Raw genomic sequence first — 26554 nt, 5'->3', positions numbered from 1 at the left:
CATTAATCTGATTTATTCTATTTTCACTTGTTCATATTTGTGTTTTGTCATACTTTCAGCACTCCATAATTAGACTATAAACTACAAACTATAAAATGATATAACTTCATATTTTCTTAATATATTATTTTCTTAAAAGTCTATAAATATCTTTTGCTGCTTGTCTAGAATAAATCAATTTTGCTACTCTCTGATATGAGTTGACAATAGAACGCCCATGAAAAGCAAACTGAAAGCTCTTCTGACTCACTGGGGAGAGTGATGAAGGCCAGACAGTGGACTGAGCCAATAAACAACACAGAGGTTATTGTTGCCGACAATTCCCGCTGACAAGAATGCAAACCATACATGCTAAAGCTGCTGTTTCATTAAAGGCAAATGGATTACTAATACATTGACCATTTAGCCTTCAGGGTTACTGATGTTTTAATCATATTCATGCTAAAGGTCATGCATTCCAACTAGAAATTCAAAGTATCAGAAAGGTCTTAACTGACATGGCCTCTTCTGACACCATCGTTGGTAAGAAACCACTGCACTAGTAAACTACAGAAAGGTATAAAGTATGATTCATGGCAAAAAGCAAAATGTGCATTTGGTTAAGTGCTTTTCCCTCTCAGCCAGCTGGCTTAATATATTATAGCGTATTATAGTATAGTTGCTGCCTCAAAGTATGGGGCCTGGCAAACCTCGATACAATGAAACCTAACATAGGAGCTTAAACCTGCTGTCAGAGAGTCCAAGGAGATAACCTGACATTAATTCAAAGTGAATCCACATTCACACAAGGAATGTAAACTAAACACAATTCTCAGCCCTTCTCGAGATCTTTAAGGCAAATGACAATTTTAAAATCCACTAATCATTTTGATTGAGGCTAAAATATAGTATTTTAGGAAAAGATTTTGAAACTTAAAAAAAAAATCTCTTATGCAAGTTCACAGAGAAGAAACTAACCCTTCTCTCTTGCGGGGGGCAGGGGGGTGGAGTAAGGATGGGATTGGGACGTTCAGATGTCAGCCCTCCAGAGCCATGTAGTCTTCTCTACTCCATGCAGTTAGACCTGGATGCTCCTGATAATAACACTAATAGCAGCTGTTTTTAAAGATAAGCTCAATTCTCCAGATCCTAATGAAACCACCTGTGGGATGTGGGATGGGGGATCCACGACTGAGACCATGTAGCCTTTGGAGAGCACCATTTGCTGAAATGTCTAGTGAGAGCTAAAATAAGCCACTTTGGTGGAGAGGAAAAAAAAAAAAAAAACCCCGCTGAGTGGTTGGAATCAGAGCTGCAGAAGGTCATTTGCTATTTTAGGAGCTGCAAGCTGGTCCCCGTTTTATAACATCACAGCTACAAACATGAAATTGTCACCTTGCCTGTCAGTTTTCTTCCCTGCTGAAGCAGAGGTGGCCTGCTTCGCATTGAACCTGGCAATGGGTGGCTTGTTTCTAAACTTTGCTATAGTGTTGAATTGGTATGCAAGGAAAGATATTTCCCATGTGTTTCTGTAATTTTGCTTCAAAATATTTTTTATACATCTTTTTATGGCATCCAGTCTAACTGACCTTGAAAACTATCTAGCTATGTAAACTCATCCTGCATCCCAACCTTGCCATGCTGAAAGTGCCTTAAAGAGAATTCCTTATTCATTTTGACTCATTGACTACATTACAAAGAGAAGTACTCACAATGGACAAGAAGTGTAGAAGTCGGAGAGAAAAGGAAAGAGACACACAGAGAGACAAAGAGACAAAGACATACATGAAGGACAGAGACTGAGAGACAGAAAGACAGAGACAGGGACAGGGACAGGGAGAGAGACTTATAGGATTATTTAGGCACAGACCATTTGGAAATGGAGGAAGGATGTTAGCTCCAGCCCCAGGCTTCCATAATTATTGCAAACACTACAGAGAATTACCATCAATTTTTATTCCATTTTCCCCTTCAAAATTTTAATTTCTCTTTTCTTATTGCCCACATCATAAGTAGAGTTAAGATCATCCTTAAAACTTTTGGAGAAGTGTAACAATTTAGTGATATTGTTTTATATCCTTTCACCAAAAATGACAGAGAATTTTCATGGATTATTATCTCCTGTGAATTAACCACTGTAATTTTTTTGTCTCACATAGTAAAATTCATTTAGGAACTTACAAGTTCTATTGGCTAATTTTAAAACGTGGATTCAAATAAGCTTCCCCTATGAAAAGAATTAGAACTACAATCTAAGTCTACATGTAATGTCAGTGAATGGGGGTGGGGGTGGGGGTCATGTTCGTCAGCACAGAAGGCAGAGAGATGTCCCATGAAGATGCAAAATAAGGAACATGGGATTAATATTAACCTGAAATTACACACCCAGTTTACCTGGCCTGGGCCAGAATCAGCACTGTTCTTCCTTGTAATTGAGAGTAGAAAACAGAATTGGATATATTATATTGTGTTTCTCATTCTTCAACATCACTTTACTAGCAATTAAAGCAGCTTTCAGACTCTCAGTGAACTGAGCAACCTTTGATTTACTGAGCGTGTGTACAGGGTCTTTACACAGTGTTTGCAGCTGCCCTTAGAAGTTCATTTCCCAGCATTGATGAATCACCTTCCTCCTCCTGATCTCAAAAAGCACAGGCTCTGTGTGCCCCACCTCGAGACATGACGGACTTTGTCATATTCCTGTTGAACTCATTATTCCAGCACAGTTCATGCCAACTCGTCTTTCAACATGTACCCATCTTCAGCCCAGGCTAGTTAAAGAAACCAATAGAAGCCACCTGCGGAGAAGTAGCTGCAATCCAAGTCAGGGTACCAGATGAAGGGTGTGTGATTGCCCAGTAAGATTCCATCGTCTCTGTTCTCTCTCCTCTGCCTCCTTTGTCTGGACTTTCTCATGTGGCTGGTCCCCAGAGGGGACTGCATCTGCTATTACCTTTTCTCTTTTTTTCAGGCAGGGACTCTCGAAGCTCCTTTGGCTCCCAGCAGGAACTTAGCATACTGTACTCACTGTCTCTTCTTTGTCCTTTCTTTTTGAGTCCTTTTCACAACTACAGACTCTCAGCCCAAGAAAACTATCTTGCTCTGATGTTCAAGCATCTTTCTAAGGGACAGAGTGAGACCTCTGGCCATACTCTTTTAAGACCAAGAATAGCTTTGCCCTGTGTTATACTGACCTGAGCCCAGAAAGGACCAAGTTAGTTTCTGCACACAGTCCTACCACACACTGCATTGGGAGCCTCCATTGCCATGTGTAAAAGACATTTAACTTATTTCTCATCAGAGGGATGTGTGAAATCATCTATTTATAGCATTCTCTTCTCTCAATTCTAAATGTGTAGGCTTTAAGGTTATCAAACAAAAAGACAAAGCTCAGCTTTCTCGAGTGTTTTGGGAATCAAGGAAGGGATAAAAGGATGTTTGGGCAGTTATTTGATGAAAGATGATGGATGTGTTCATATAAGGATGTGTGGACATTTTCAAACCTATGTATGTAAGTGAACAACAACTAAGCTGCTGCTACTGTTAATGTTTCTTGTTTTATTACATTGTGTTCTGGTCCTGTGTATTTTCTTTCGGAATTGTCTGGCACTCAAACCTTCTACCCTTCTATGCCATGACCTAGTACAGAACATCTTATATCTTACCTACATTTTCACAACAACCTGATTATGCTCACACACTCCCGAATATAACTCCTTCTGAGATCACCTTTCTGGACCAAATCTCTAATCTTGTCACCCTCCTCCGTCATGGCGTCCTCTGGCTCCCTGCTGACAAAGTCTAAAATCACAGGACAAGTAATGCCTGGACATTCTTACTCAGCTATTCCTGCTCCATTCTGTACCCCCATATAGTCTCATTTCTCCCCCATTTCCTCCACACACTCAGTGTCACAAACATTTGACCTTTTGACAGAGAAGATGGAACTGAGTCCAGAATGGCTTTTGCAAACTCTTTGCAAACAAGTCCAGAGTTGCTTGCTCTTTCTAACCCTTGTTTCTGCAGTAACAACATAAAAACTGAAAAGGGTAGTTTATGATGAAGTGTTAAAGGTTGTACAAGTGTAACAGATAACATCTGAAGTGACCTAGCTTAGTGTGCATGCCTAGCTCTGTCTTCATAATATTGTCCCCTCTACCTGCATGCATCTTATCCTCTTCCGTGTTACAAACATTCATCCCTCAGATTGCATATTCCCTTCTTTCTCTCAAATCTTCCCCAAATCTTCTCTCAAATCTTCCCCACATAGAGCTGAGTACTTTCTTCTTGAAGATACTCCAGTAAGTAAGGACATTTATTACATAAATCCTAAAAGATGAAAAACAATACTTTTGTTTTAATCTATACTTTGACCTGATCTGTACTAGGGCTTTTTTTTTAAGTATTTGTTGAGTGAACATATAATAATATTGTTTTCCAGTTCTTGAAATATTTAGAGTCTTGAAGGGTCTGAGACAGTTTCATAAAAAATAACCACACTATGAACCTGGCTAGAATCAGGACTCAACACAAGAATGGAGAATCACAGTAAGACCCACCAGCCCTACTGTATGAGGCTACAAAGAGGCAGGAAAGCCTTCCCCACAAGTGCACAAGCAAGCAAGTCCTGATGTGGGTGTACACTTAACCACCAATCTTCTTAGCCCTTCCACATACTAACTGTCTCTTTACTCCTCTCCGATATTCCTTAAAACTACAAGTGCCAAGTGCCCGAAGACCTGAGGATTCTTAAACTTTTGTCCATAAGTCCAAGAAGATAACCTGGAGGAGGAGATGACCAGTTACAAGGCAATTCTAAGTAGCAGTTCTAGTTTTGCTTATAAACCCTGAAGCCTGTGAGTCACCACCAAATCAGCATACCTTTGAAGATGAAAATAAGCCACTCTAGGTCTAAAGACTGTAAAGCTTTCGTGTTAGGTTTTCATTGCATAACTACTGGAGAACAGATATCTATTTTTATAATATAAATAATTAGACTTCCCAAATGAAATTGAAAAATAATGAACCATGACTTACCAATCTATTTTAATATAATGTAGAGAGTAATTCCCACTCTTTTTTTATAACATAGGAGGCTATTCAATAAACTTTGAATATAAGATTTTATAAGGAAAGGATTTTGTAGTATAGTATGCTAAAAGGCTAGAAATGTCAAGGTTGAAGCCAACAGAATATGATCAGCATCATAAGTTAGCGTTTTGTAGTGTCTTTATCTCTGTCCCTTTATAGTTCGGGTTTGAAAATCGCAAACATGTATTGAAATGTCTCCCATCAGTAGTACTAACTGAAATATCAAATAACTCTCTTTTGTCTCCATCCAACTCTTCACACTGCTTCCGTGGTGAGAAATCACAAAGAATGTCTTCTCAGCGATAACTGTAGCAACCACTTACTCAGAGTTCCCAGTGTGCTCATTAGCTTAGGAGAATTTCATTTTAGAAAGTTCGTTAGAAACATAGCTTAAATTTTTCATCCCTTGTGTCTCTGAAACACAACCAACTTCACACCACATACCCCAGAAACACAGCAAGGGACAAACGGGGCACTGACATATTACTTGGAGACGTATCCTAGAGAATCAAGTGAAACCATTTAGAACAAAAACAAGCTTGAATTTCCAAAAGCACCTGAAACACAGGATCACTTCTGCAAGAACAGTAGTTACCAGGCAGACGTGTTCCTCTTCATCCATGTACACTCCACATTACAGGATTCCTGAGTATTTTGACTTCTCAAGCTTTCCTCTTCTGCACGTATTCAAACAGCATATGGATCTATGAAGAACTTCCAGCGAGCGCATTCTGACACAGGTGACTCTTAGCTGATTTTCAGGGGAGCATTCCTGTCCAGTTCCATCACTCAACCAAAGTCAAAAGGACAGTGACTTAAGAGAGAGAACATAAACTACAGCTACCTGGAGGCAAACAGCCCAGAACACGATCTGTCACTTCCCTTTTGTTGATATGATCATGTCCTTGTTTATAACTTTTTGACAAAGGTTTCATCACATGAAAAAAAACTATAAGTTTGAGCTTGATGATTGTATGAATGGAGGTCATAGTTACCACCCACAGGCCAATGTTATTTTGTCTCTACCTGACTCTGGTTGTTAAGTGTGAGAGATACACACATTGCACCAAATAGGGATGGAAATGCATGTCATTGGGTGCTTTGTTTTTCTAATAATGCATAGAGTAGCCATGTTTTCCTAATAATGTACAAAGTAAACGAATTAAGTGTTAGCTTTCTCCTCTCTACATAGACAGCCTTTCTTTTTCATTGTATTATTTCATCCTATTCTTAAAAACAAATGAGCACAAATATGTATACTTAATCCTCCTCCTGGTATCAAATATGATTGCAGTGATTTTTCAAAACATTATGGAGTAATTGGAATGTGTGTTAAACTGTTTAGAGATTGTCGGCCAAAAATTGAACAATAAGGTAATTTAATAAGTGTTTTAAAGGCAAACAGATATGCTTTACAACTCGCAAGATACAAAGCTATAATCAAAGAGGGAGATGAGAAACTTTTGACTGAAAAACAAAGACTTTGGATGATTTAAGATAGGAGGTGAAGTTCAGATCCTCTCACATGACTGTGCACTTAGCTCATCAGCATCTGTGTCCTTACAGACCCATCTTCTAGAAAAATACTTAAACCACAACAACCTCAAATTGCTTATCCTTTTTCTCATAGATCGAATTGCACAGAACATCATTAAGTCCCATTTGGAAACATGTCAGTACACCATGGAAGAGCTCCATCAGCTGGCATGGCAGACCCACACCTACGAGGAAATCAAGGCGTATCAAAGCAAGGTACTCCAAGAACCATGGGGAACAGGTCACCTTCGAGGTTGCCCATTTCTGGTTTCTTCATCTCAGCACTGTTGACATTTCACACCTGAGCATTCTTAGCTGTTGGGTTACTCTGTGTATTACACAAGTCATTCACTGCCTCTCCAGTTTCTCCTGAGTGAGAGAATCTACAACAGACCATGGTTGTAGAAACCAAAAATGTCTGCTTGTTGCCAGAAGGTCTCTAGAAGGCAAGCTACCATGATGGAAAGCTATGCCCCCATTTGAATGACTGGGGAGATGGTGCCTGTATCAGGTGTTTTGGAACTTCTCATGGTAACTATGGGTTAAGCCAAGGAGCAGATGATATTAGATTATCATTGCAAAAATGGTGCCCAAAGGTGGTAAAACAAAAACAGAGAACATTTGTATCTTTGTCTAACATTTTGGAAAATAGCGCTACAAAAGAGTTGTTCACCCCATGCCATCAGTAATAATCCTGTTTCTCTGAGTACACTAGACATGTTTAAGGGATGGAGTTGCTCCTGGAGGCTCAGAATTCATGTTATTTGATTTCAAGACAGAGATTGGCAACCACAAGATCTACCAGTTGGTGGAAATTTAGTAAAATAAATGTGTTTATCAAAACATATGATTTAGACAACATGCTGATCTAATTCTTGCTACTTTTACATAATTATGAAAACAGACATAAGAAGATCCACAAAAAGCACACTTCACAGTCACATAGATTTAGTTTCTTAGTTCAAAGAAAATAACTCAAGTATTAAAATATATTTGAGGGTCTCTATTACTTATTGAGTGACTTGACTTGAACTCATCTTTCCTATGGAATTTCTTTTATACAAAAACAAAACAAACAAACAAAACAATTTATAACTCAAGTTTGGTGGCTTCTGCCTACAATTCTGGCACTCAGAGGACAGAGAAGGACCTTCTGAAGCTGAGCCCCGCCCCCCTTAAGCTCTGCATTTTGTTCTAGGCCAGCCTGGACTACTTAGTGAAACTCTCCCCTCCCCCATAAAATAATAGACAACCAAAATATCAGGATTTTTTTCTTAAATTCTGGGAAAAGAACACAACATAAAAATATTATCTTCAGTATCCACCAGGTTCCCACAAAGACAGTATTATGGTGGATGCTAGGATAGAATCACTTACTCTTCCTGAACATGGGTTTTGTTTTTAGCTATCGAACTAAGATTGAGTTTGTTGCAGTAAGAAATGGAGAAAAGTAGTAAAGAAAAATATTTAGTTTGCATTCTATAAACATCGTTTCTCCTTGTTTAGCTATGGTACTTTGATAGTTGAAAACAATAGAATTCACGTAATCCAAAAAGAAAAAAAAAATCACTTCCCACCTTGGGTGGCAGTGACAGGTGGGGCGAGGCATGCATATTTCCTCATCTCCTTGGAAGGTGGTCAATTCAAGGGCTGTGTCCTCTCTGCTTCAGTCCAGGGAGGCTCTATGGCAGCAGTGTGCCATCCAGATCACCCATGCTATCCAGTACGTGGTGGAGTTCGCCAAGCGGATAACAGGCTTCATGGAGCTGTGTCAGAATGATCAGATCTTACTTCTGAAGTCAGGTGAGCCTTCTGACTTGTGAGGGCCTATTTCAGACAGGGACTGTTTGGCCCTCAGCACTCCGAGGGCCCTAGAAAACCCTGCTTCCACAGGTAGGTCTTTTTTGCCACCCACACAGTCACCTAACTCCCTCAGGAAACTCAGTAATAAAAATGCCCTGATATCCATTCATATACCCCTTTGAAGTCAAATACAATTTTGCTTATTGAAAAGTAGAGCTATTAATTGCGGGGGCTGAGATGCCCAGCTTGACAGGCAGTGAAAGTAATTAGCATGTCAAGGTGGCTGAATTGCTGAGCTGGCGCTAAAACCAGCTTCTTGCTCCTGCAAGAGAACAAAAACATCCAAACTGGCTGAGCTGGGCCTCTGTGGTCACTTCCAATCATTTTAATGAGAATAGCCTGCAGCCTGGATCTACTGGAAGAAACTCCTCTGTGTTGGGATCCTTCCTTCTTCTCTGATGTTCTCTTTAACACACAGGAAATACTGAAGTTATTGTTGCCTTAGCAAAAAAAAAAAGTACTTGTGTCTTTCTTGGATCCTTTTGAAAAGAAAATTGGAACCCAGTAGCTTTTGGGTTCATCTTCCTGGACTCATTCACACTGAAAATAACATCCTTTTCCCTCGTACATATCTCCACATGTACACGTGATGTTTCATTTATTCTTATGAGATTGGTATCATTTCAAACTTGAAACAACGAGAGTAAAAGGTTGTGTTCAATATCACAAACCATGATAAAGCTGCCATTTGAACATTGGCCACTTAGAGTTGTTATGGTAGCATGATGTTGATTCTTTAACCAATGATAGAAATGGGCAAAAACTCTGACTCAAGCACTGATTCCAATGTTATCGGTTATCTAACCATCCTAAAATTTGGTTAAATAATCATTTATTTATTTTGTGCTCAAGGCTACAGTTTGTAGTGCTCAGAAGGATGGTTTCTCCCTACTATGCTTATTTTCTTAGTGTGCACTGAGAAAATTCCCATCAGGACAGGAGAATCCATTTTATTGCTCACCCGGACAACAATCTGCTGGTGAAAGGGTGGCATCAGCAAAGGCTCTGTGTTGGGGCTTCAGTTGCTGTCCCTGTAAGAAAAATGGCTCCACAGATGACCTGGACTTCCAGACAGTATAGTCACTGGTCTCCAGAATCCAGAATTCCAAAACCACACAGCCGGAGTTCTCATAATCTTCTGACATACCCTAAGAAGTCACGTTAGGTTATCTATACCATTCTCTACCAATTAATGCTATCATGAAAGCATACCCAGGGTCAAGTGTACTAGGCATGGCTTCTACAGTAAGGTTTTGGAAGCATATGGAATAGGTGACATTTTTGTGACTCTTATCAAAAAAATAACACCTGACCTGTTTGAAGTATGGCCTTGAACAAACACCTTAAGAAGTCAGTGTTCTAACCTTTAAAATAAAGAATGGGACTAGAACCGCAAACTAGGAATTGTAGCAAACACAGGAAAGGAACTTTTTAACAGTTCAGAGATGCACCCATCATCGCAAAGTATGGAATTCAGTCCCTTTAGAGGGGAACCCAGTTCAGTGCATTTCTGAGATTCATATATTCCCAATCCGTGAGTGGTATTTGGTGCCATTGAATTACATGATCATACATATCCTGCCTCCTATACAAATGGTGTCTTCAGTATAAAGGAACTTAGCACCTTAAAGCCTCCTTAATTTCTGTTTACATGAATCTATGTGAAATTCACTTGAAATGGTCATTACCAGCAGCAGCAGCTATGATACTGAGTGTAGGAGCCCAGGAATCTGTCTTCTATAGTGCAGAGAGGACAAACAAAGGCAATAGACTAATTCATTCACTACATGTTATTAAGCATCCACTCTGTGCTGCCAACTTTCCTTGGTCCTACACAATGTCAGACTGAGTGAAATTACTCCAAACATGTATTACTGCTGTTTCATGTGGCAAAAATTCAAAGGTGAACCTTTCCAGAAGTAACCCTTTTTATACCGAAGCTCATAGACTAGATGTGGCTGACACTTCCTGGACCACTTATCAACTTTAAAAGTTCATAAGCTGGAGTGAAATTTAAAATTTGTCAAAAGGCAAACAAAAAGGAAGGAAATATTGTCTTCCATTTTATCCAGCTTTGAAATATATTCTTTTTATTTCTTTATCAAAGTATCAAAAGATCTTGATTTCTAAAATTATTACTCTGTGTAATAATTTTTCACCTGTGTAGTAGTACCTTCGGAAGAGAGTACAGGATCTCCTGGAGTTTGAGTTTCCTAATATGGTGCTGGGAACCTAACAGCAGCACATACTCTCAACAGCTGCACCATCTCTCTGCACCCCTAAGATGATTAATTTTGAAGAAGGACTCTCCTGAAATGTCCTAGGTTGATGACACATCTCAGAACTTTGGGGCTGGGGCAGAAGGATCTGGAATATAAAGCTGGCATGGGCTGCATAGGGAGATGGTATATCAAAACAGTAAAATTGTAAAATGTTTCCTGCCTCATATGCACTTTATTGCTGGATATATGATATATACACTTTTAATTCTTTTAACTGTATAATACATACTAAGGACCACTTTATTGTTGCATAAATGACATACACATGTACATTTTTAATTTTTATCTCTTTATACTATCCACTAAAGACTACTTTATTGTTGGATATATGGAACATGCATGTACATTATAATTCATTTAACTCTGTATAATGCGCACTAAGGACCACTTTATTGTTGTATATATGACATTCATATGTACATTTTTAATTATTTTATCTCATAGGTTGCTTGGAAGTGGTTTTAGTGAGAATGTGTCGTGCCTTCAACCCATTAAACAACACTGTTCTGTTTGAAGGAAAATATGGAGGAATGCAAATGTTCAAAGCCTTAGGTAAGTTTCCCTTGGATGACAACACAATTTTACTAAGTGTCTTCACCTTCTATATACTTACACTGAAATAGCAAATGATATGCCTTGATTCTTTGGTAGAAGCTAGGGTCTCATTATTCGATTGGCATTGGACCAGGTGAGTGTCCAGTATTCTACCCAGCTCTCCAGTTCCTGTAATTACAGATCCTGATCAGGAAAGGAGAGAACCATGAGCCCTATGAAAACTGGCACAACTCTGGCCTTATGGAAATAAGCAAAGTGTGATGCTAAATGAACTAGGTCCACTCTAGATCACTCTTTGTATGACTACCATGTTTCTAGCTGCTGCTTAACTGCTCTATGGAGCACATTGTGCAGACCATTGTTGGTCTATAGGAGTGGCCCGTAAGTTTCTTAAGTAAATTTGTAATCACTGGTCAAGATAAAAAGCAATAACCATGTGTAATTACCACGAGAGACTGTTGCTGTTCTTGTTTCTTATCCAGAAGACTGTGAGTTTCTGGGAGCACAGACAGAGTTGGTACTGACCTGGTCAGAGTGGCCCCTAAACCATTCTTCTGAGTCACAAAAGCAGGATCAGTCTTTGGAGGTGCTGAGTATCCTCACATCCAGTCTTCAGGATGAGGCATGGATGAGAACACTAGCAAAGATGGGCTGGTGCCAGGAAAGGTCTGAACAAACGATAGGGCCACTTGTTCCATAGCTGCCCATGGACACCAAAGAAGCCACTGCCCTTTCACCCCTTGTGCTGTTAGCTGATATGGCAGCCAACAGCAAGCCCAATGGGCTGGCAACATTCCCTTTCTGCAGCTGATATGCATCCATGCCCTTCTTGAGGCTAGATTTTCAAGAAAGAAGGAAAAGCCTTCTTGGCAAGTAGCTTCAGGATATTTCCAGCTTCATCAAATAAACATTTACAGAGATTGGCGCAGAGATACAGTGCTATTTTGCCAAAATTCACGACGACTAAGAAACTGACCTGTGAGCCATTTAATTAGACAATGAAAAATCAGTCTAATTTAGGGGGGAGGTGTGGAGCACAAAATTAATGAAGCTCATTAGCATTATGTAAGAAGTCTCAGTTTGAAGCTCCTGGATACCTCATGCTGCCAGGTCTTAGTGCCACTACAGTAACACTCCCTGAGCCCCGGCGTTGAATGCTCTAGGTTTTCTGTAAAAGCTGTAGATTTAGTCTAAAGGATTCCCCAATCACTTCAATTTTTTTCCTATTTCATTTCTTTTTTTTTTTTTGAGCTCATAATGATTCCATTTTTTTCTCTTCCCTTTCCTCCCTCCAAACTCTCCCATATGCCCCTCTTTGCTCTCTTTCAAATTCCTAACATTTTTATTAATTGTATTACAAGCATATATGTAGAAGTACATACATAAATATTTCTATCTATAACGAGCTCCATCAGTGTCATGTTACTTGTATGTCTGTTTTCAGGGCTGGCCATTTGGTATTTTACCAATTCCTAGGGAAGACTATTTCTCCCACTTTCAGAATCTCTTAGTTGTTTCTATCCCTTTGCTGAGGTGTCACAGTCTTTCCTTCATCCACTTTGGCATATCTATTGTTGTCTTTGTTCAGCTCATGTCTAGACAGTCATGTAGGTTTAGACTTTATAGGAGTGAGACAAAGTCTCACCATGTCTCCAGGCTGACCTCAAACTTGCAATCCTCCTGCCTCATTCTCCTGAGGGCTGGCATCCTACACATGTGCCCCCAAATCCAGTTTACTTACAATTTTTAGGTAAAAATATTTTCAGACTTGTAGGACTGAGGTTATGTGTTCCCAGCTGAGGTCACATGGAATCCACACTAGCCAGTAGTGTACCCCATTGTTGCTAAGATGATCTTCAGCTCCCTGGCAAAGACGTGACCCAATTTCTTCATTCTCCACTGAACATCAAATCACTTCATGTGACAGGGGTCTGAAAATGTCCGGTCTAGGTTTCTAATATGCAAACCCCTGACTACATACTTGATAATGAGGTATTTCTAGCTGTGCACCATTCCAAGTTGAAGTATTTCTGTTTAAGATTTCTTCTTCCTTTTAGGTTCGGATGACCTAGTGAATGAAGCATTTGACTTTGCGAAGAATCTGTGTTCCTTGCAGCTGACTGAGGAGGAGATTGCTCTGTTCTCCTCTGCTGTTCTGATATCCCCAGGTAGGAAGGCGCCGGCCCCTTGCCTTCTTTTCAAACCTGCTTCACTATCTTTAACATCAATTGCACCTTCCCAAACCAATGCGTTCGAGAAATAACTTTAAAGGGACCGCATTTTCTCTAGCAATTGTTTGATATTTTTGGACAATGCAAAGGCAAGTAGCTTCACATTGATTAATGGCCAATTTTCTTCCTAACACAAGAATGTCACATGTGGCAGGGATCAACCCAGATTCAGGTAAGCAAAATTATTCCTCAACAAATAATAAAAAATGAATAGTGGGTCAACTGAGCAGCTGGGTTCTATTTCTGGTTTAAGAATAAAGGAAATAATTTTTTAATGTAGAGTCTAATAGAGTGAAACTTACAGAAAATGCCTAAATGAAAGACCAAGTATAGGAACTTTAATTACATTTTTTAAAAAACTGTTCTACCCATGATGCATTGCAATCATCTTTTGAAACAAATGGATTGCCTCTATCCTTAGCAGTATTAAGTGTTTCCAAGTGGAAGGCTAGCTGTGGGGGTGGGACTTGCCTGATGAAGAGGATGAATCTCAGACATGGATCTGTGTAACTCCAAGGCTGAAATTCCCTCACTGATAAAATAAGACAATGGACTCTGGAAGGGGTCTGGGCTAACATCGTCTCTAACTCTAAAATGCAGTAAATTACTAAACTGTTTTCCAAAGGTAAAATGTGACATTTAGGGAATGACTTAAAGTGTAGCAACAGAGGGACTTTAAAGTGCCAGTTTGAAGTGCAGCAGTAAATAGCTTAGTAATAGATAATCATAACAATATAATGAAAACACTGTGATAATAAATATGTGTTCCCTCTTTGACCAGTCACGCAAACAGCTGTCTGTTACATACATAGCATCACTGCTCATTGTCAGCTCTCTTGAGTGAAAAATGAACCCCTTTCCATTTCTCAGCTTAATTCCTTCCATAATCCATTTCTCTCTGAGATTAAATCTCTTTACTTACACCCTAGTGTTTTTCTGTAATGCTGGAAGAAAATGTTTTAACACAGTTTTAGGGTTCTTTTTAATTAATCATTTTATTTGTTTACATTTCAAATGATATCATAGTTTGAATTTTATCATATCTTTGACATGTCATCCTAGCTATAGTCAAAAATAAGTGCCTCTGCACATTCTTATGCAAAGGCTATCTTACTCACGGTATGATCACTGATAGTTTAGCCAAGTCTTCAATTTTTTTGTTTCTGGTTTTCATTTGACCCTTTTCATCAGAACAGAAAGGCCCAGAAGCACAAACACAGATAGGAAAGGTGTCAAAAGTCCTTTTTTACTAGCAACTATATACCAAATAATGCCTTCCTATATTCTCATGGCACTTAATTCTCTACCCTGAGCTCTGCTCCATGGAAGATGGATTCTATGGAAGCAGAAGACAGCCCCAGTCTGGTTCCTGCTGACTCTAAGAAAGAGCCTTACAGAGACTCCCTTTCCTCTTTGTGCATGTTTGTGGAAATCAGTAATATCCTAGCAGCAAATGCTGAAGACATGCCATCTTCAGCTAGAAAAAGCCATGGAAATGACCATCCCAGGAGGTGAAGCTGTTCTCCCTGAGTTAAAAATCAACTGAGCTGTTCAGGCTCTTTTTAAAACTAGTGAGGCCATCCTTCTCATTCTCTGAAGAGTTTAGAAGCATTCTGTTTGTCTTACTCTCCACCTAGTGGGGAATCTTTCAGCCCTGGTAGTCAACCCACACTCCAAGGCTTCACGATATCAAGTGCCCTATTTTGTCATCCTGGCATTGTGCCGTGCTTATACAATACGGAAGATCGATCTGTGTCCTCTCAAGTCAGATCCCACTTTTCCCCAGACTTTTGACTTAATAGCTACTGTCTATTTACTCCCAAATAGTTTAGGGAAGGGAAAGGAAACTTAATTTATTCTGATTGACAATTGTCACTGAAGTCCTTTGTGCTCACTTACGTAAGGGTTTGCTTAACTCTTGGCTTGACTTGTCCTTGCCTTGTCTAGGATTACCGAGTCAAGTTTCTCACCTGACCTGAACTATGTTTAGGAGGATCACAGCCAAGTGCTTTTCCATGAGTATTTGTTCAGCATTTGGAGACTCCCAGCATCTCTTGATCAAACTAAGGAAATAACACTTGAGCACATTTTGTCACCATGGTGTATAAATCTAATCAGAAAAAAAAAGACAAAGAAAGGAGTGGAGGAAAGACAGAGAGACAGAGAGACAAAGAAACAGAGAGAGAGCACACAAGAGCATTAGGGAAAGGAAGAGTACAGAGCAAGAAAAGGAAAGGGGATAACCTATCACTTAATTCGATACAGGAAAATAAAACTCAGATGTTTGTTTCTGAAATTGATGTGTGTGTTCTATAAATTATAGCATGGCATCAGCTTTATATCTGATGAATGAATAACTCATGCTAAGGAAAAGGACTATGATTATTAACAGTATTCCTTTATGGTTTCAAAATTATTTCTGCTTTGAAAGAATATCTAAGCATCTGTTGGGAGGAAGGAAGAGACATTGAAACAGTCACCAACACTAGGCAAGGAAGGAGTTTGTTGGAACCAAATGGCTTCTCTGTATCCTTACACCACGTGTGGTCAGGCTCACCTCACTATTTACAAGTTATTCCTGTTTCAAATAAAACTAAACAGCCTCAAAAGCAACTTAGAGCTACACAATTTGAGATGGCCTGAAACTCAGTGTTTATATATGTAGGTAAATGAAGCAAAGTTTATGTGCCCTTTCCTTATTCTTTGGCTTTTCCCCTTGTCAGACCGAGCCTGGCTGATCGAACCAAGAAAAGTCCAGAAGCTTCAGGAAAAAATTTATTTTGCACTTCAACATGTGATTCAGAAGAACCACCTGGATGATGAGACCCTGGCAAAGGTAAGTCTTCAAGTCACAGACCTGCTGTCCCCAAAGGAGCCCTGCATGAACAGGGTGAATGTCTCAGCAGCATAGGCTGCATAAATGTAGACACATGCTTTTTCAATGGGAGATTGGTAAATTTTGAGACATTGAGAAAAGAGTTACTTTGTTTGAGGAGTTGTTTTGTATTTTGGTTGTTTGTTTGTTTGGTTGGTTGGTTGGTTGGTTACTAGACAGGGCCTGGTTATGTACCCCAGGCTGACCTTGAACTCATAGTTCCCAGCACTCTTCACTTCAGCTTACTTAATACCAAGGTTACAGGTGTATACCATCATTGCCTGGCTGGGGAGGATTGCTTTCCTGGAGAAGGACCATACTGACAGATCAGAGACCAAGACACAGGGAAACAAAACAAAGGAATCTTGGGTATGTCAGTGTCATCAGAGGAACAGCCACCTTAAGAAGGGCAACACGTCTTCAAATTCATCTGCAAGCAAGGAGAAGGCTACACCCCTATAAAGTCAAGTCTGAGCCAAGGTTAAAAACACTTAGATTTTTATTAAGTTAGAAAGGAGCATCGAATGCTGGGTGTGACTCTCCGAACACAGGAGTGGGCTGCCATGTGAAGTAGCTTGCCACTGCCAGGTTCTTGTCACTATCTGGTTACCTCTTAGATGTGTCTTAAAGGTTCTACTCGAGAAGAAAGATTAGCCTGATGACCTCTTAATTTCCTTTCCACTCTGATCTCTTCATATAGGTCTTGCCCTGGGGTTATTTCAACATGTGGACTTACCAGGGGTAAATGCATGCAACATGACATCTCTTTCTTGGTTTATCTTAATTAAGAATGATGGATTTTAAGGTGATGCTGTGTGACAACTTTTCCTGGGGAAATGCAACACGCACGTCTAATAAATTCAGAAAGAAAACCCATACCAGACCACTCATGCTACCGGACTCCAACTCAGTGAACACAGAGTTTTCTTGGAATTACTTATAGGAATATGGGGGAAAGTTACTTATGGGAACAGAAAAGATTCAAAGACATCTACATCACCAAGGCCCACTCCAGCTTGGATGACAGATCACAAAAGCTGTAAAGCTGGAGCATACTGTGTACCCTGCAGGCAGCTCACAGGGTAGAGGGTGTTCTGTCCAAGCAACTATGGTCTAAACCTCCTCCAGACAGCTCTACAGGTTTCAGCTTCTCCCAGGCAGCTGGCCTGGTATAAGAGTCTTCTTTGCAGCATGACTCTTCATAGTTTTTGCAGGTTAGCTCTGACAGTTTCAGAGTGACTCTGCTTTTATTACTTACTCTGGCAGGGAGGGGCTTAGGGAATCTGGTCAATTTCAGGGACTTCCTGGAGCTATTGAGTTGTTTACCTCCCTATTTAAAGAACTTCCTTTCAGTATGGAATGTTTCAATTCAGAGGAAACTGTTACACAATAGATTAGTATAGAGTACAAATTGTTTACCAAAGTAAAGGGATCACAGAAAGAAGAAAAGTAATTAATTATCGGTGGTTGACATTCAACATTATTTTAGATCTTAAACTGATTTCTCAAGTACTAGAATTTTTTAGAGAATAAACATTATTTTAAATTTTAACGTAATTTTGGTTTTTTAAGAACTAAAATCTTCAGAAGGTAAGAAACTGGGAAATTCAACTTATTCTTGGTTAAAGATAATAGAAATCCTACTCTTTATATTTTTATCATTAAGACTTCCCACTCTGCTCTTGAAATTCTTTATTTTAAAAGTGGGGGAGGTAAAGACTATTTGGAGACACCATCAGATTTTACTTTGCACATACTGAGAACTGCTATAAAAAAAAAAACTCATGAGTTAAATATGCTGCTTCATTATGATAAAGTTTGTTAAAATTAACACATCACCAGGAAGAACATTTCCACACCATTTTACAGTGATAGCTCCCTTTGACAGAACTTCTCCCAAGGGTAAGACACTTGCTCTCTGTGCCTCAGTTTTCATCTAGTCAAGAGTAAAGCTTGAACCAACAGCCTCTCTGGGCAGAAATGGCAGTAATATGAATATCTACATATAAACCTATAATTCATTAGCTCATAGGTATAAATATATCCAGTAAATCGATAAAGTGGATTTTTCCTTTTCTATTGGTGCATTATTCATAGTATATCATACTAGGTTTTATAGGGAAACTTTCATACAAATATATAATGTACTTTGACCATATCTACTCCATCCCTTTTCTCTTCTCCCTAGAAATTTTTCTTGCTTGTATTTTAGATCTCTTAAAAGTTTGGTCTCTACATTTACCTTGTAAACCTGTGGTCTTAAAACAGAGTTAAACAAAATGTCTTGCTATTCTGCTTGGGAAAGTTGTTTGTTCCAAACCATGCTCCCAACATCTACACAAGAAAGGTGAAAATACCATATTTCTGAACTGATGTGTTATAAGATTAAGCTTATGGCTCCTCTAAGGAGGTTAATTGTTTGCAGTTACATGTTTACTATGGTTTCTATATCCTGGCCTCTAGGTCATGATTTGAACTACTTATGGCTTTAGAAAAGAGTCAGAAATTGACAAATTTAATATACTTGATGGCAAGAAAGCAATCACAACATTGATTCTATGGATTAGCTTAAACCTGCTTTCTTAGCTTTAGCAAGATAAAAATACACAATTCTATTCTTCTTAACAACAACAAAAACTATTTTTAGAAGATTGGACCCAGGGAGAACTCTAGACAAGAATTATTTCTTATGAACCATTCCCTGGAGCCAGGTGATGACATATATCCAGAGTTCATATGTAGATGCTGGGTTCTTATTTAGATTGTTCTTTACAATAGCCAACACATTAATTATATACTGTATGCCAATATGGAAAGACCAAATCTCAGTGAAGAATAGATTCCCATTTGTCTCCAGTAAATTCATATACATAACTTCATTTGTCTGAGTTTCAGATCCATTGTCAAGTGCAAGGGGGTAGGAGTGAATCCATCTAGTCACTTTTTGAGACATGGGTACTATCCATCTTTGAGACAGTATGTGAGTCAGCTTACCGTCTCTATGATAAAGTCCTGGCACTAACAACTTCCAAGAAGAGGTGGTTTGTTTGGGTTCCTGGTTCTAGAGGTTGAAGGCCATGTTCACTTCATTGTTAATACCATGGACACTGGAGAGACAGAACACCAAAGCAAGAACATATGATTGAATGAACTTGCTCATGTCATGGTGGCCAGACCAAGAACAAGATAAGAAGTGGGAACACTCCAAATATCACCCAGAATGTGTGGCCTCAGTCACCTAACTTTCTTTTTCTATGCCCCATTTGCTAAAGCTCTCACTTCCTCCCAACAACACCACTGGCAGCTTGAGTACAAGCATTTAACTTATGCACCTTTGGAGAACATTTAAGATCCAAGGAAAACCAGCACCTGCCAACAGAACTCTTCCAAAGGAATTCTTTTCACTAAGTTTAAAACCACTCCACTCATTGTAGACCTGCCTTATCTTTATAAAAATTTCCTTCCTACATCATGAGACAATGGCCATTCTCAACATTTATTCTTTATAAAACCCATGGAAAAAATCTAAAACTATTTCTAAGGATGAGCATACAAACCACAAATGTTGTATTCTAGGGCACAGACTTAGGTTAAATATGGAATCAGTCAGCCTCTGTATAACAATTAAAAAAAAACATTTCTATCAGTTGCCCAACTGACCCTGAATAAGTATAGACAATAACAAGATCAAGGCACAGAATCCATACAGTTGTTGAACTTCCTCCTGAAAGAATGAACTCCAATACACTTTCAACACACCTTGACATTAAAGGGAACAATACTTTATACTTTAGGCCAAATTTCAATCTAATAAGGGTTTGAGTATTTGGGTATCTGTACCCATTAATTAGAAACCTTCAGTATTTATATATTAATCGGGTTTTCTGCCATTTAGAAATATATTAAAGGCAAAATATGTTAGAGAATAGATTTTCCTCTCCTCATAAGCATATTAATACATACCATATTTTAATAAACTATCCCAGCTATAAGATGTGTTAGCAGAGAACCCCAATCACACTATATAACAGGACTGAAATGGTCAGCAAAGTCTTGGGTACTTACAGGACTAAGAGATAATTTATAAGTATTCCATCTAGTTTATAAAAGGGTATATGTAAACTACTGATTATTGGAATAGGATTGGTATTGGCAGAAGGAATTTTACCTCAGTAGGGTAATGTCTATATAAGAAATGATATGTTTTATGTAGCAGAAGATGGCCTAGTTGACCATCACTGGGAAGAGAGGCCCCTTGGTATTGCAAACTTTATATGCCCCAGTACAGGGGAATACCAGGGCCAAGAAGAGAGAGTGGATGGGTAGGGGAGCAGGGCTGAGGGAGGATATAGGGAACTTTCGGGATAGCATTTGAAATGTATATAAGAAATATCTAATAAAAAATAATTTAAAAAGAAATGATATGTTTGAGGTAATCACTGAAGAGTGGAAACTTTTCACAAGATGGAAGTGGATGATGGGAAAATGGAGAATGAGCATTATAGAGGTAGGAAAGTAGAGGGCTTATTCACACTATAAATAATAGATTGGGTAGGATCCTGAATTTGAGAAGACAGGAAATGAGATAACACTGGTCACTTTCATGAAAACTCATGAAAAATAGAGATATATATTTTTAAGCCCCATATGACTAGAGGAGGCAGCCCATCTGTTTCTTGGCTTCACTTCTCTTGTCTGGGAAACGAGTAGGCTGGACTGCCTGGTCTTTAAGATCTCTTCAGTATAACATCCTTTGATGTCCCAACGAAAAAAACAAAGGTTCTTCCAGACATTCTTTTTGCCCTCCACTGCTCAGTCTGGTGTGGTTATTTTAAAGACTCCTTAGATGTTTTCCACTGTCAAGATGAAGAGAAAAGGAAGGGTTTTGCCACATCTTGCAGACTCAAACTTATAATATGTACCAAAACTATGTTGTCTGGAGTGGTCTTTTAAACCAAAGCTTACAGCATGCGGTGATGATGGTATGTGTGTCCAAGGGTCAGCCTTTCTATCAGCTTTCCAGGCCAGTTTCAGGTCCTGATGTAGGGAGGCCTGACCTGACTCAGAAGGGCTTGCTTCCTAGGAGAAGATCTATGAGGGTCAGGGTCCAGTGGAGGACTACTGTTGAGGCAGAGAAGATGAAAGGAGATCAGTAGTAAATGTCTGAACTGTAAAGACAGCTGTCATTTGAGACCTCTGGCTTGTCATCCTTCACTATAAGTCACTAAGTGTCTTCCCTTCTTGTTGCTCTGACCATAGGGGCAGAGGCAGAGAAGAAGGGGGACCGGGCCGGTCCAAGGTAGATTATGCAGTAACACTATATTCACAGTCGAGGACAAAGCCCAGAACTGGGTGTCTCACTCAATCTTGTCCTTAAGTCCATTTTCCACTCCTCCTCTTCAGAAAGCCTCTGGGTCTGGCCCACTGCTGGAGGCACGTCTGATATAGGCCTTCTCCTCTGTGCCTACTGTGTTATTAAATCACGAGATAGCCTTTGTTATATGTTTATTTTTTCCAAGTAATTCTCCGAGTACAAATGCCTGTAGTTATGTTCTCACCCTAAGTTAAAATGAGAAGTACAAGAATTATCAATTTCTCTATTAAGTTTCCATTAAACATTGTTAATTTAGACTCTGAAGTTTATGCCTTCTGCCCAGCCAAGCCACAGTCTGTCATCTCCTTCTCTTTGAACATAACCTCTTACCTAAGTGAGAGAGCTGAGCATGACTTTCCCCTTCCAGCTGAAACACTACAGTATGGAGCCCTAACCTTGCAGGAAGTAATGCTGGCCCTATCCACACAATAGCACAGCCACCGCCTTCCATTGCAGAAAAAATTCTCACATGGAAAGAGTATTCCTAAGTCATGGTGGTTTTCTTTACGTCACAAATCTTTATTACAGATCAAGTATGCAATATATGTGTATCTGAGATATAATGACACATAATGTGGATCATAAAAAGTACTGCTCTGATTATAATGCAAAGCAATGAAGATGGATATTACATGAGCAGTCAAAGCAATGAATAATTCAGAGAGACAGAGAATGCATTGTGTGTAACACTGTACTGATAGATCCAGATAGGTTGACTTTGAGATTTTAAAGCTAAGATCTCATTATCTTACTTTACAAAAGGATAAACTGAAAACCCAAGCAATCAAAACCTCTCCTAAAATGAGCCAGTGTGTGAGCAAGAGAGTTGGAATTTAAACCTAACCCACTATCAGCACTTAAACAATTAATTTGTGAATGCCCATCCCTAAATGATTAATAAACTCAGAGACACCCCCAATCCCTCTAAAGGCTTCTACCTTCCCAAGAATCCTGCATTAGACTGACTGAGCTTTGGAAACCAACAGAATCACTAACTTTGTGATCCCTTTGGCTATTTGTAGCATGAATAAAATAACTGTTTCTTGAACATAAGAACCTAAGTTACTAAGGAAAAGCATTAAAGATGGAAGATTTAACCCTAGTTTACATGCTAGTGTTTGAAAGGTTACTTACATCATCCCTGGCCACTCTTGTCCAAGTGCCCATGTATCTACCCATGAGAACCAGTCATCAGCAGCCCCACTGTGAAATGAAACTAGAAGAAACAACTGTTGGCCCATAGTGTCCATTCATCAAACACTGAAGAAGCCAGGGGAACTAGAAAGCCACCCACACACTACTTTTCCTTGTGTTCTCCATGGGGTCAGAAATAGTCATTACTCTGGTTAATAATGGAAGGTTGGGGCCGCATGTGCATATGCCTTTTAGTGTGGTCTGAGGGTGCTCAGAGAATTCCTACTTGGGTAACTAGAGGATAGGGGTCCATTTCATCTGAAATAAGCAGTCAGGCCTATCAGAAAATAAGGTTGTCTTGCTCCGATGGTGTGGGTTGTGTCCTCTGTCTCACTGTTCTCTTTTCTACTTGGGTAGGAATTTGTTCTGTAATCTTAAATGTCTGTATTTTGTTTTACAAATCCTTAAGAGCCTAATGAATATCACAATGTAACATACCCTTATAACCACATCTGGGACATCCCTGAAGCTCCCCTTAGGCACCTACACATCTGTAAATACATAGGAGAATAATGCAAGAACAGGCAGAATTATATAAAATGTATTAACTGAGTCTCCCAATTTTAAATTTCAAATCTAAATTCACAGAACATAGCTCTCTCCTGGGATGGTTTGCCATTTCAACCTGTATTAGTTATGAATACAAGAGCCAGAAGAGCAAGGGGGAAGAGTGCATGGCAGTTTCTTCCAGGAACTCCTTAAGAGAACAGATTATGTCTGTCTGTTTAGCTGCTTACAATGGACCAACACATACTGTAAGACCAATATCACAAAATTCCAGGTTAAGCATTAAAACAGGAGAGAATTCAGTATATTACCCTTCAACCCTCAGGTTGCAGGTTGGTGTATTCAATGGGGTTCTTCAGTTACACATAACATGAGTCAAGTTTAACTGAGCTAAAAAAAAATAAATGAAAGGATATTAAGCAGTAAAAACGTCTGATCAAATCTAAAGTTTTAAAAAGAAAAATAGCAGTTGCCACTCATGAAGATACTAGAATTGGGAAGCTTTAAGATTTTTGCCACTTTACATTTATCCATCTTGTAGTGTCTAGTTAATTTCTCTCTGTGTGGCTTTCTCTCTGTCTCTCTATTTTTCTGTATCACTCTCTATGTCCCTCTGTTTCTCTCTGTGTCTCTGAGTCTCTCTGTGTCTGTCTTCATCTCCCTGTCTCCCCCTCCCCCTCCCCCTCTCTGAATACCAATGTTCTCTGCTTCCCAGTCCTCATGGGGTTATACAACCAGCACTTAGCTCTTTAAGTTCCTTGGAGTCTTGGCTACATTTAGAAAGTACCTTGAGGCTATCTGTCTGATTCCAAATCCCAGGCTCAGCTTAGACAAATGCCCACTTCTACTGTTACCACCAATGGCCAGGTAGAAAGAACATGTGCCACAAAAATGGATGTCAAGAATAGGCAGAGGAGAAGATGGAAAGAGTTTATGACCTGGAAAGGAGTCTCAAGTTCAATATTATTTTAATCCAAATACCGAGGTCTGGTCACACACACACACACACACAATGTGAACAAGGACAGGTGAGATGGATGTATTCAGCCTCTTCCATCCATCTTCCACTTTAATCAAACTATTGTTGGCTTTCTTTGTGAGGATGAACAACAACATCCTGATGGCTTCTTTTGCTTTCTGATTGTCCCATTTCCCTAACACCAGTTGTATCAGTTTTAAAAATGTGAATTCTGTCAAAAGACCACTCTCTAGAGAGAACCATAGGAATGTTGTCTCTGGTCAAGTAGCAATTTCTTCTTGTAGACCCCAGTAGACATAAGCTAAAGCTTCCTTCTTATAAGAAACACTTTCCATTAAGAAGAAGAAAAGAATGTGAGATGCCCTTTTATAGATCTTCTGCCTGTCTAGTTCTGTGATGGAGATTATTTGGATGTGAAGGAATTTCATGATGATTTCAAGTTGACTACCCCCTCTATCTCCGAGTGCTTCTTTTAAACATCCCCAGCTGTTTAAAAAGTTGTTGGACCATTAACTGCTGCTGAGGCTGCTCTGAGCTCCCTTTGAAATGTGGGTCCCCCAACTGCAGTACATGATATTAATGAGCAATAAGTGACTGCATGCTGCTTTCTCCACTGGGCCCTTCTGGGCTCTGCCAAGTGTTTGCACTGTGTCTATATGGCCTCCTGGCCTTGCCTGACTATAGAGTGGTGGAGCCCCACCAGCCCTTACATTCCCACAGCTGACGGGATGTCTCAGCCAGTCTTCTCCCAGACAACACAGTTTAATGAGGCTTTCTATCCTTTTGTCGGTGTTGTTGCTAACAGTGTCTGTTAGCTACTCAGCCCATTCTACAGATAAACAATATAAAATGGACTTAAATCCCATAGAAGAGGCAGAACCTGATAGGAGTCAGGCTCTGCTAAGACCTGAGTTAGTAGAAGAAAGTCAAGAAGTCCACATTCACTTTCCAAAACCAGACTCTAGTTCCCTGCCTCTAGTCAAGTGAGTAAACACCAAGGGTTTGGTCCTGGACTTGTGCTTTTAATTTCCTATATACTCTGCTCATAGCAGAAGTAGGAAATGTCTGAAGAACCATAGCATGGGAGTCTAATGGGAGTCTAGTCTCTGAGCAGTCGATAAGCAACTTTTTTTTTTTTTTTTTTTTTTTTTTTTTTTTTNAGACAGGGCTTCTCTGTATAGCCCTGGCTGTCCTGGAATTCACTCTGTAGACCAGGCTGGCCTTGAACTCAGAAATCCACCTGCCTCTGCCTCCAGAGTGCTGGGATTAAAGGCGTGCACCACCACGCCCAGCTTGATAAGCAACTTTATTGCCACAAGAAAACAAAAGTTCATCATGATTTTAGATCCCTGTTCTAATAAAAAGCAAATGACTAATTTTCCCATGAAATAACATACAGTGTGCTCAGGCTCAGATTTTGGAGCTTGGTTAAAGACTAAATTGGATCTCTGCTGCTTACATCTTTTGCAAAGCGAGGCCTTTACCCCTCCCCACCCCCCCTTCACTCTTTGAAAGAAGCAATATGTGAGTTGGAAGCATCACAGCTCAACATTCATTGTCTACTTGACTATGTCTATGAGGGCACATCTAGAGATGTCTAAGTAAGCAAGAAATACCCATCCTGAATGTGCTAGTGATGTCTTGGTTACTTTCTATTGCTATTAACAGACACTATGACCAAGACAATTTATAAAAGAAAACATTTATTTGAGGGCACAAGTCCATGACCATAATGGCAAGGAGTTAGTTTGGCTGCAGATAGACAGGCATGGTTCTGGAGCAATAGCTGAGATCTTATATCCATATCCAAAAGTTGGGGGCAGAGGGAGTAGGGTCTGGTTTGGCATGGGCTTTTGAAATCACAAAGCTCACTCCCCCAAAGGTCAGACCTCCTAATCCCTCCCCAAACAGTTCTATCAACTAGAAACCAAGCATTCAAATGTCTGAGTCTTTGGGAGCCATTCCCATTCAAACCTCCACAGGGAACCTGAAATATTAAGGGTCACAGGAGCTGAGGGTATAGTCAAAGTAAATCAAAGTCAGCCACATTCTAATATTTGCACACACACCCCACCTCTGTTTCCTGCC

The 26554-nt window shown here is 39.6% G+C and overlaps 1 protein-coding gene across 2 annotated transcripts in view; it reads left to right on the top strand.

Annotated features, from left to right (window-relative positions):
• Positions 1 to 26554, top strand: part of Rorb (RAR related orphan receptor B) — a 176793-nt gene that overhangs the window by 142699 nt on the left and 7540 nt on the right. For both annotated transcript variants that reach the window (XM_021151635.2, XM_021151634.2), the window contains exons 5-9: positions 6701 to 6822; positions 8277 to 8409; positions 11196 to 11303; positions 13364 to 13474; positions 16261 to 16373. In XM_021151635.2, coding sequence (XP_021007294.1) covers positions 6701 to 6822; positions 8277 to 8409; positions 11196 to 11303; positions 13364 to 13474; positions 16261 to 16373 — 587 coding nt within the window. The remainder of the gene's footprint in view (positions 1 to 6700; positions 6823 to 8276; positions 8410 to 11195; positions 11304 to 13363; positions 13475 to 16260; positions 16374 to 26554) is intronic.

The sequence above is a fragment of the Mus caroli genome, chromosome 19 (genome assembly GCF_900094665.2).
Source record: "Mus caroli chromosome 19, CAROLI_EIJ_v1.1, whole genome shotgun sequence".
NCBI classification, from domain to species: domain Eukaryota; kingdom Metazoa; phylum Chordata; class Mammalia; order Rodentia; family Muridae; genus Mus; species Mus caroli.
The sequence above is the reverse complement of the archived record's forward strand: the minus strand, read 5'-3'. Positions and strand labels throughout refer to the sequence as shown.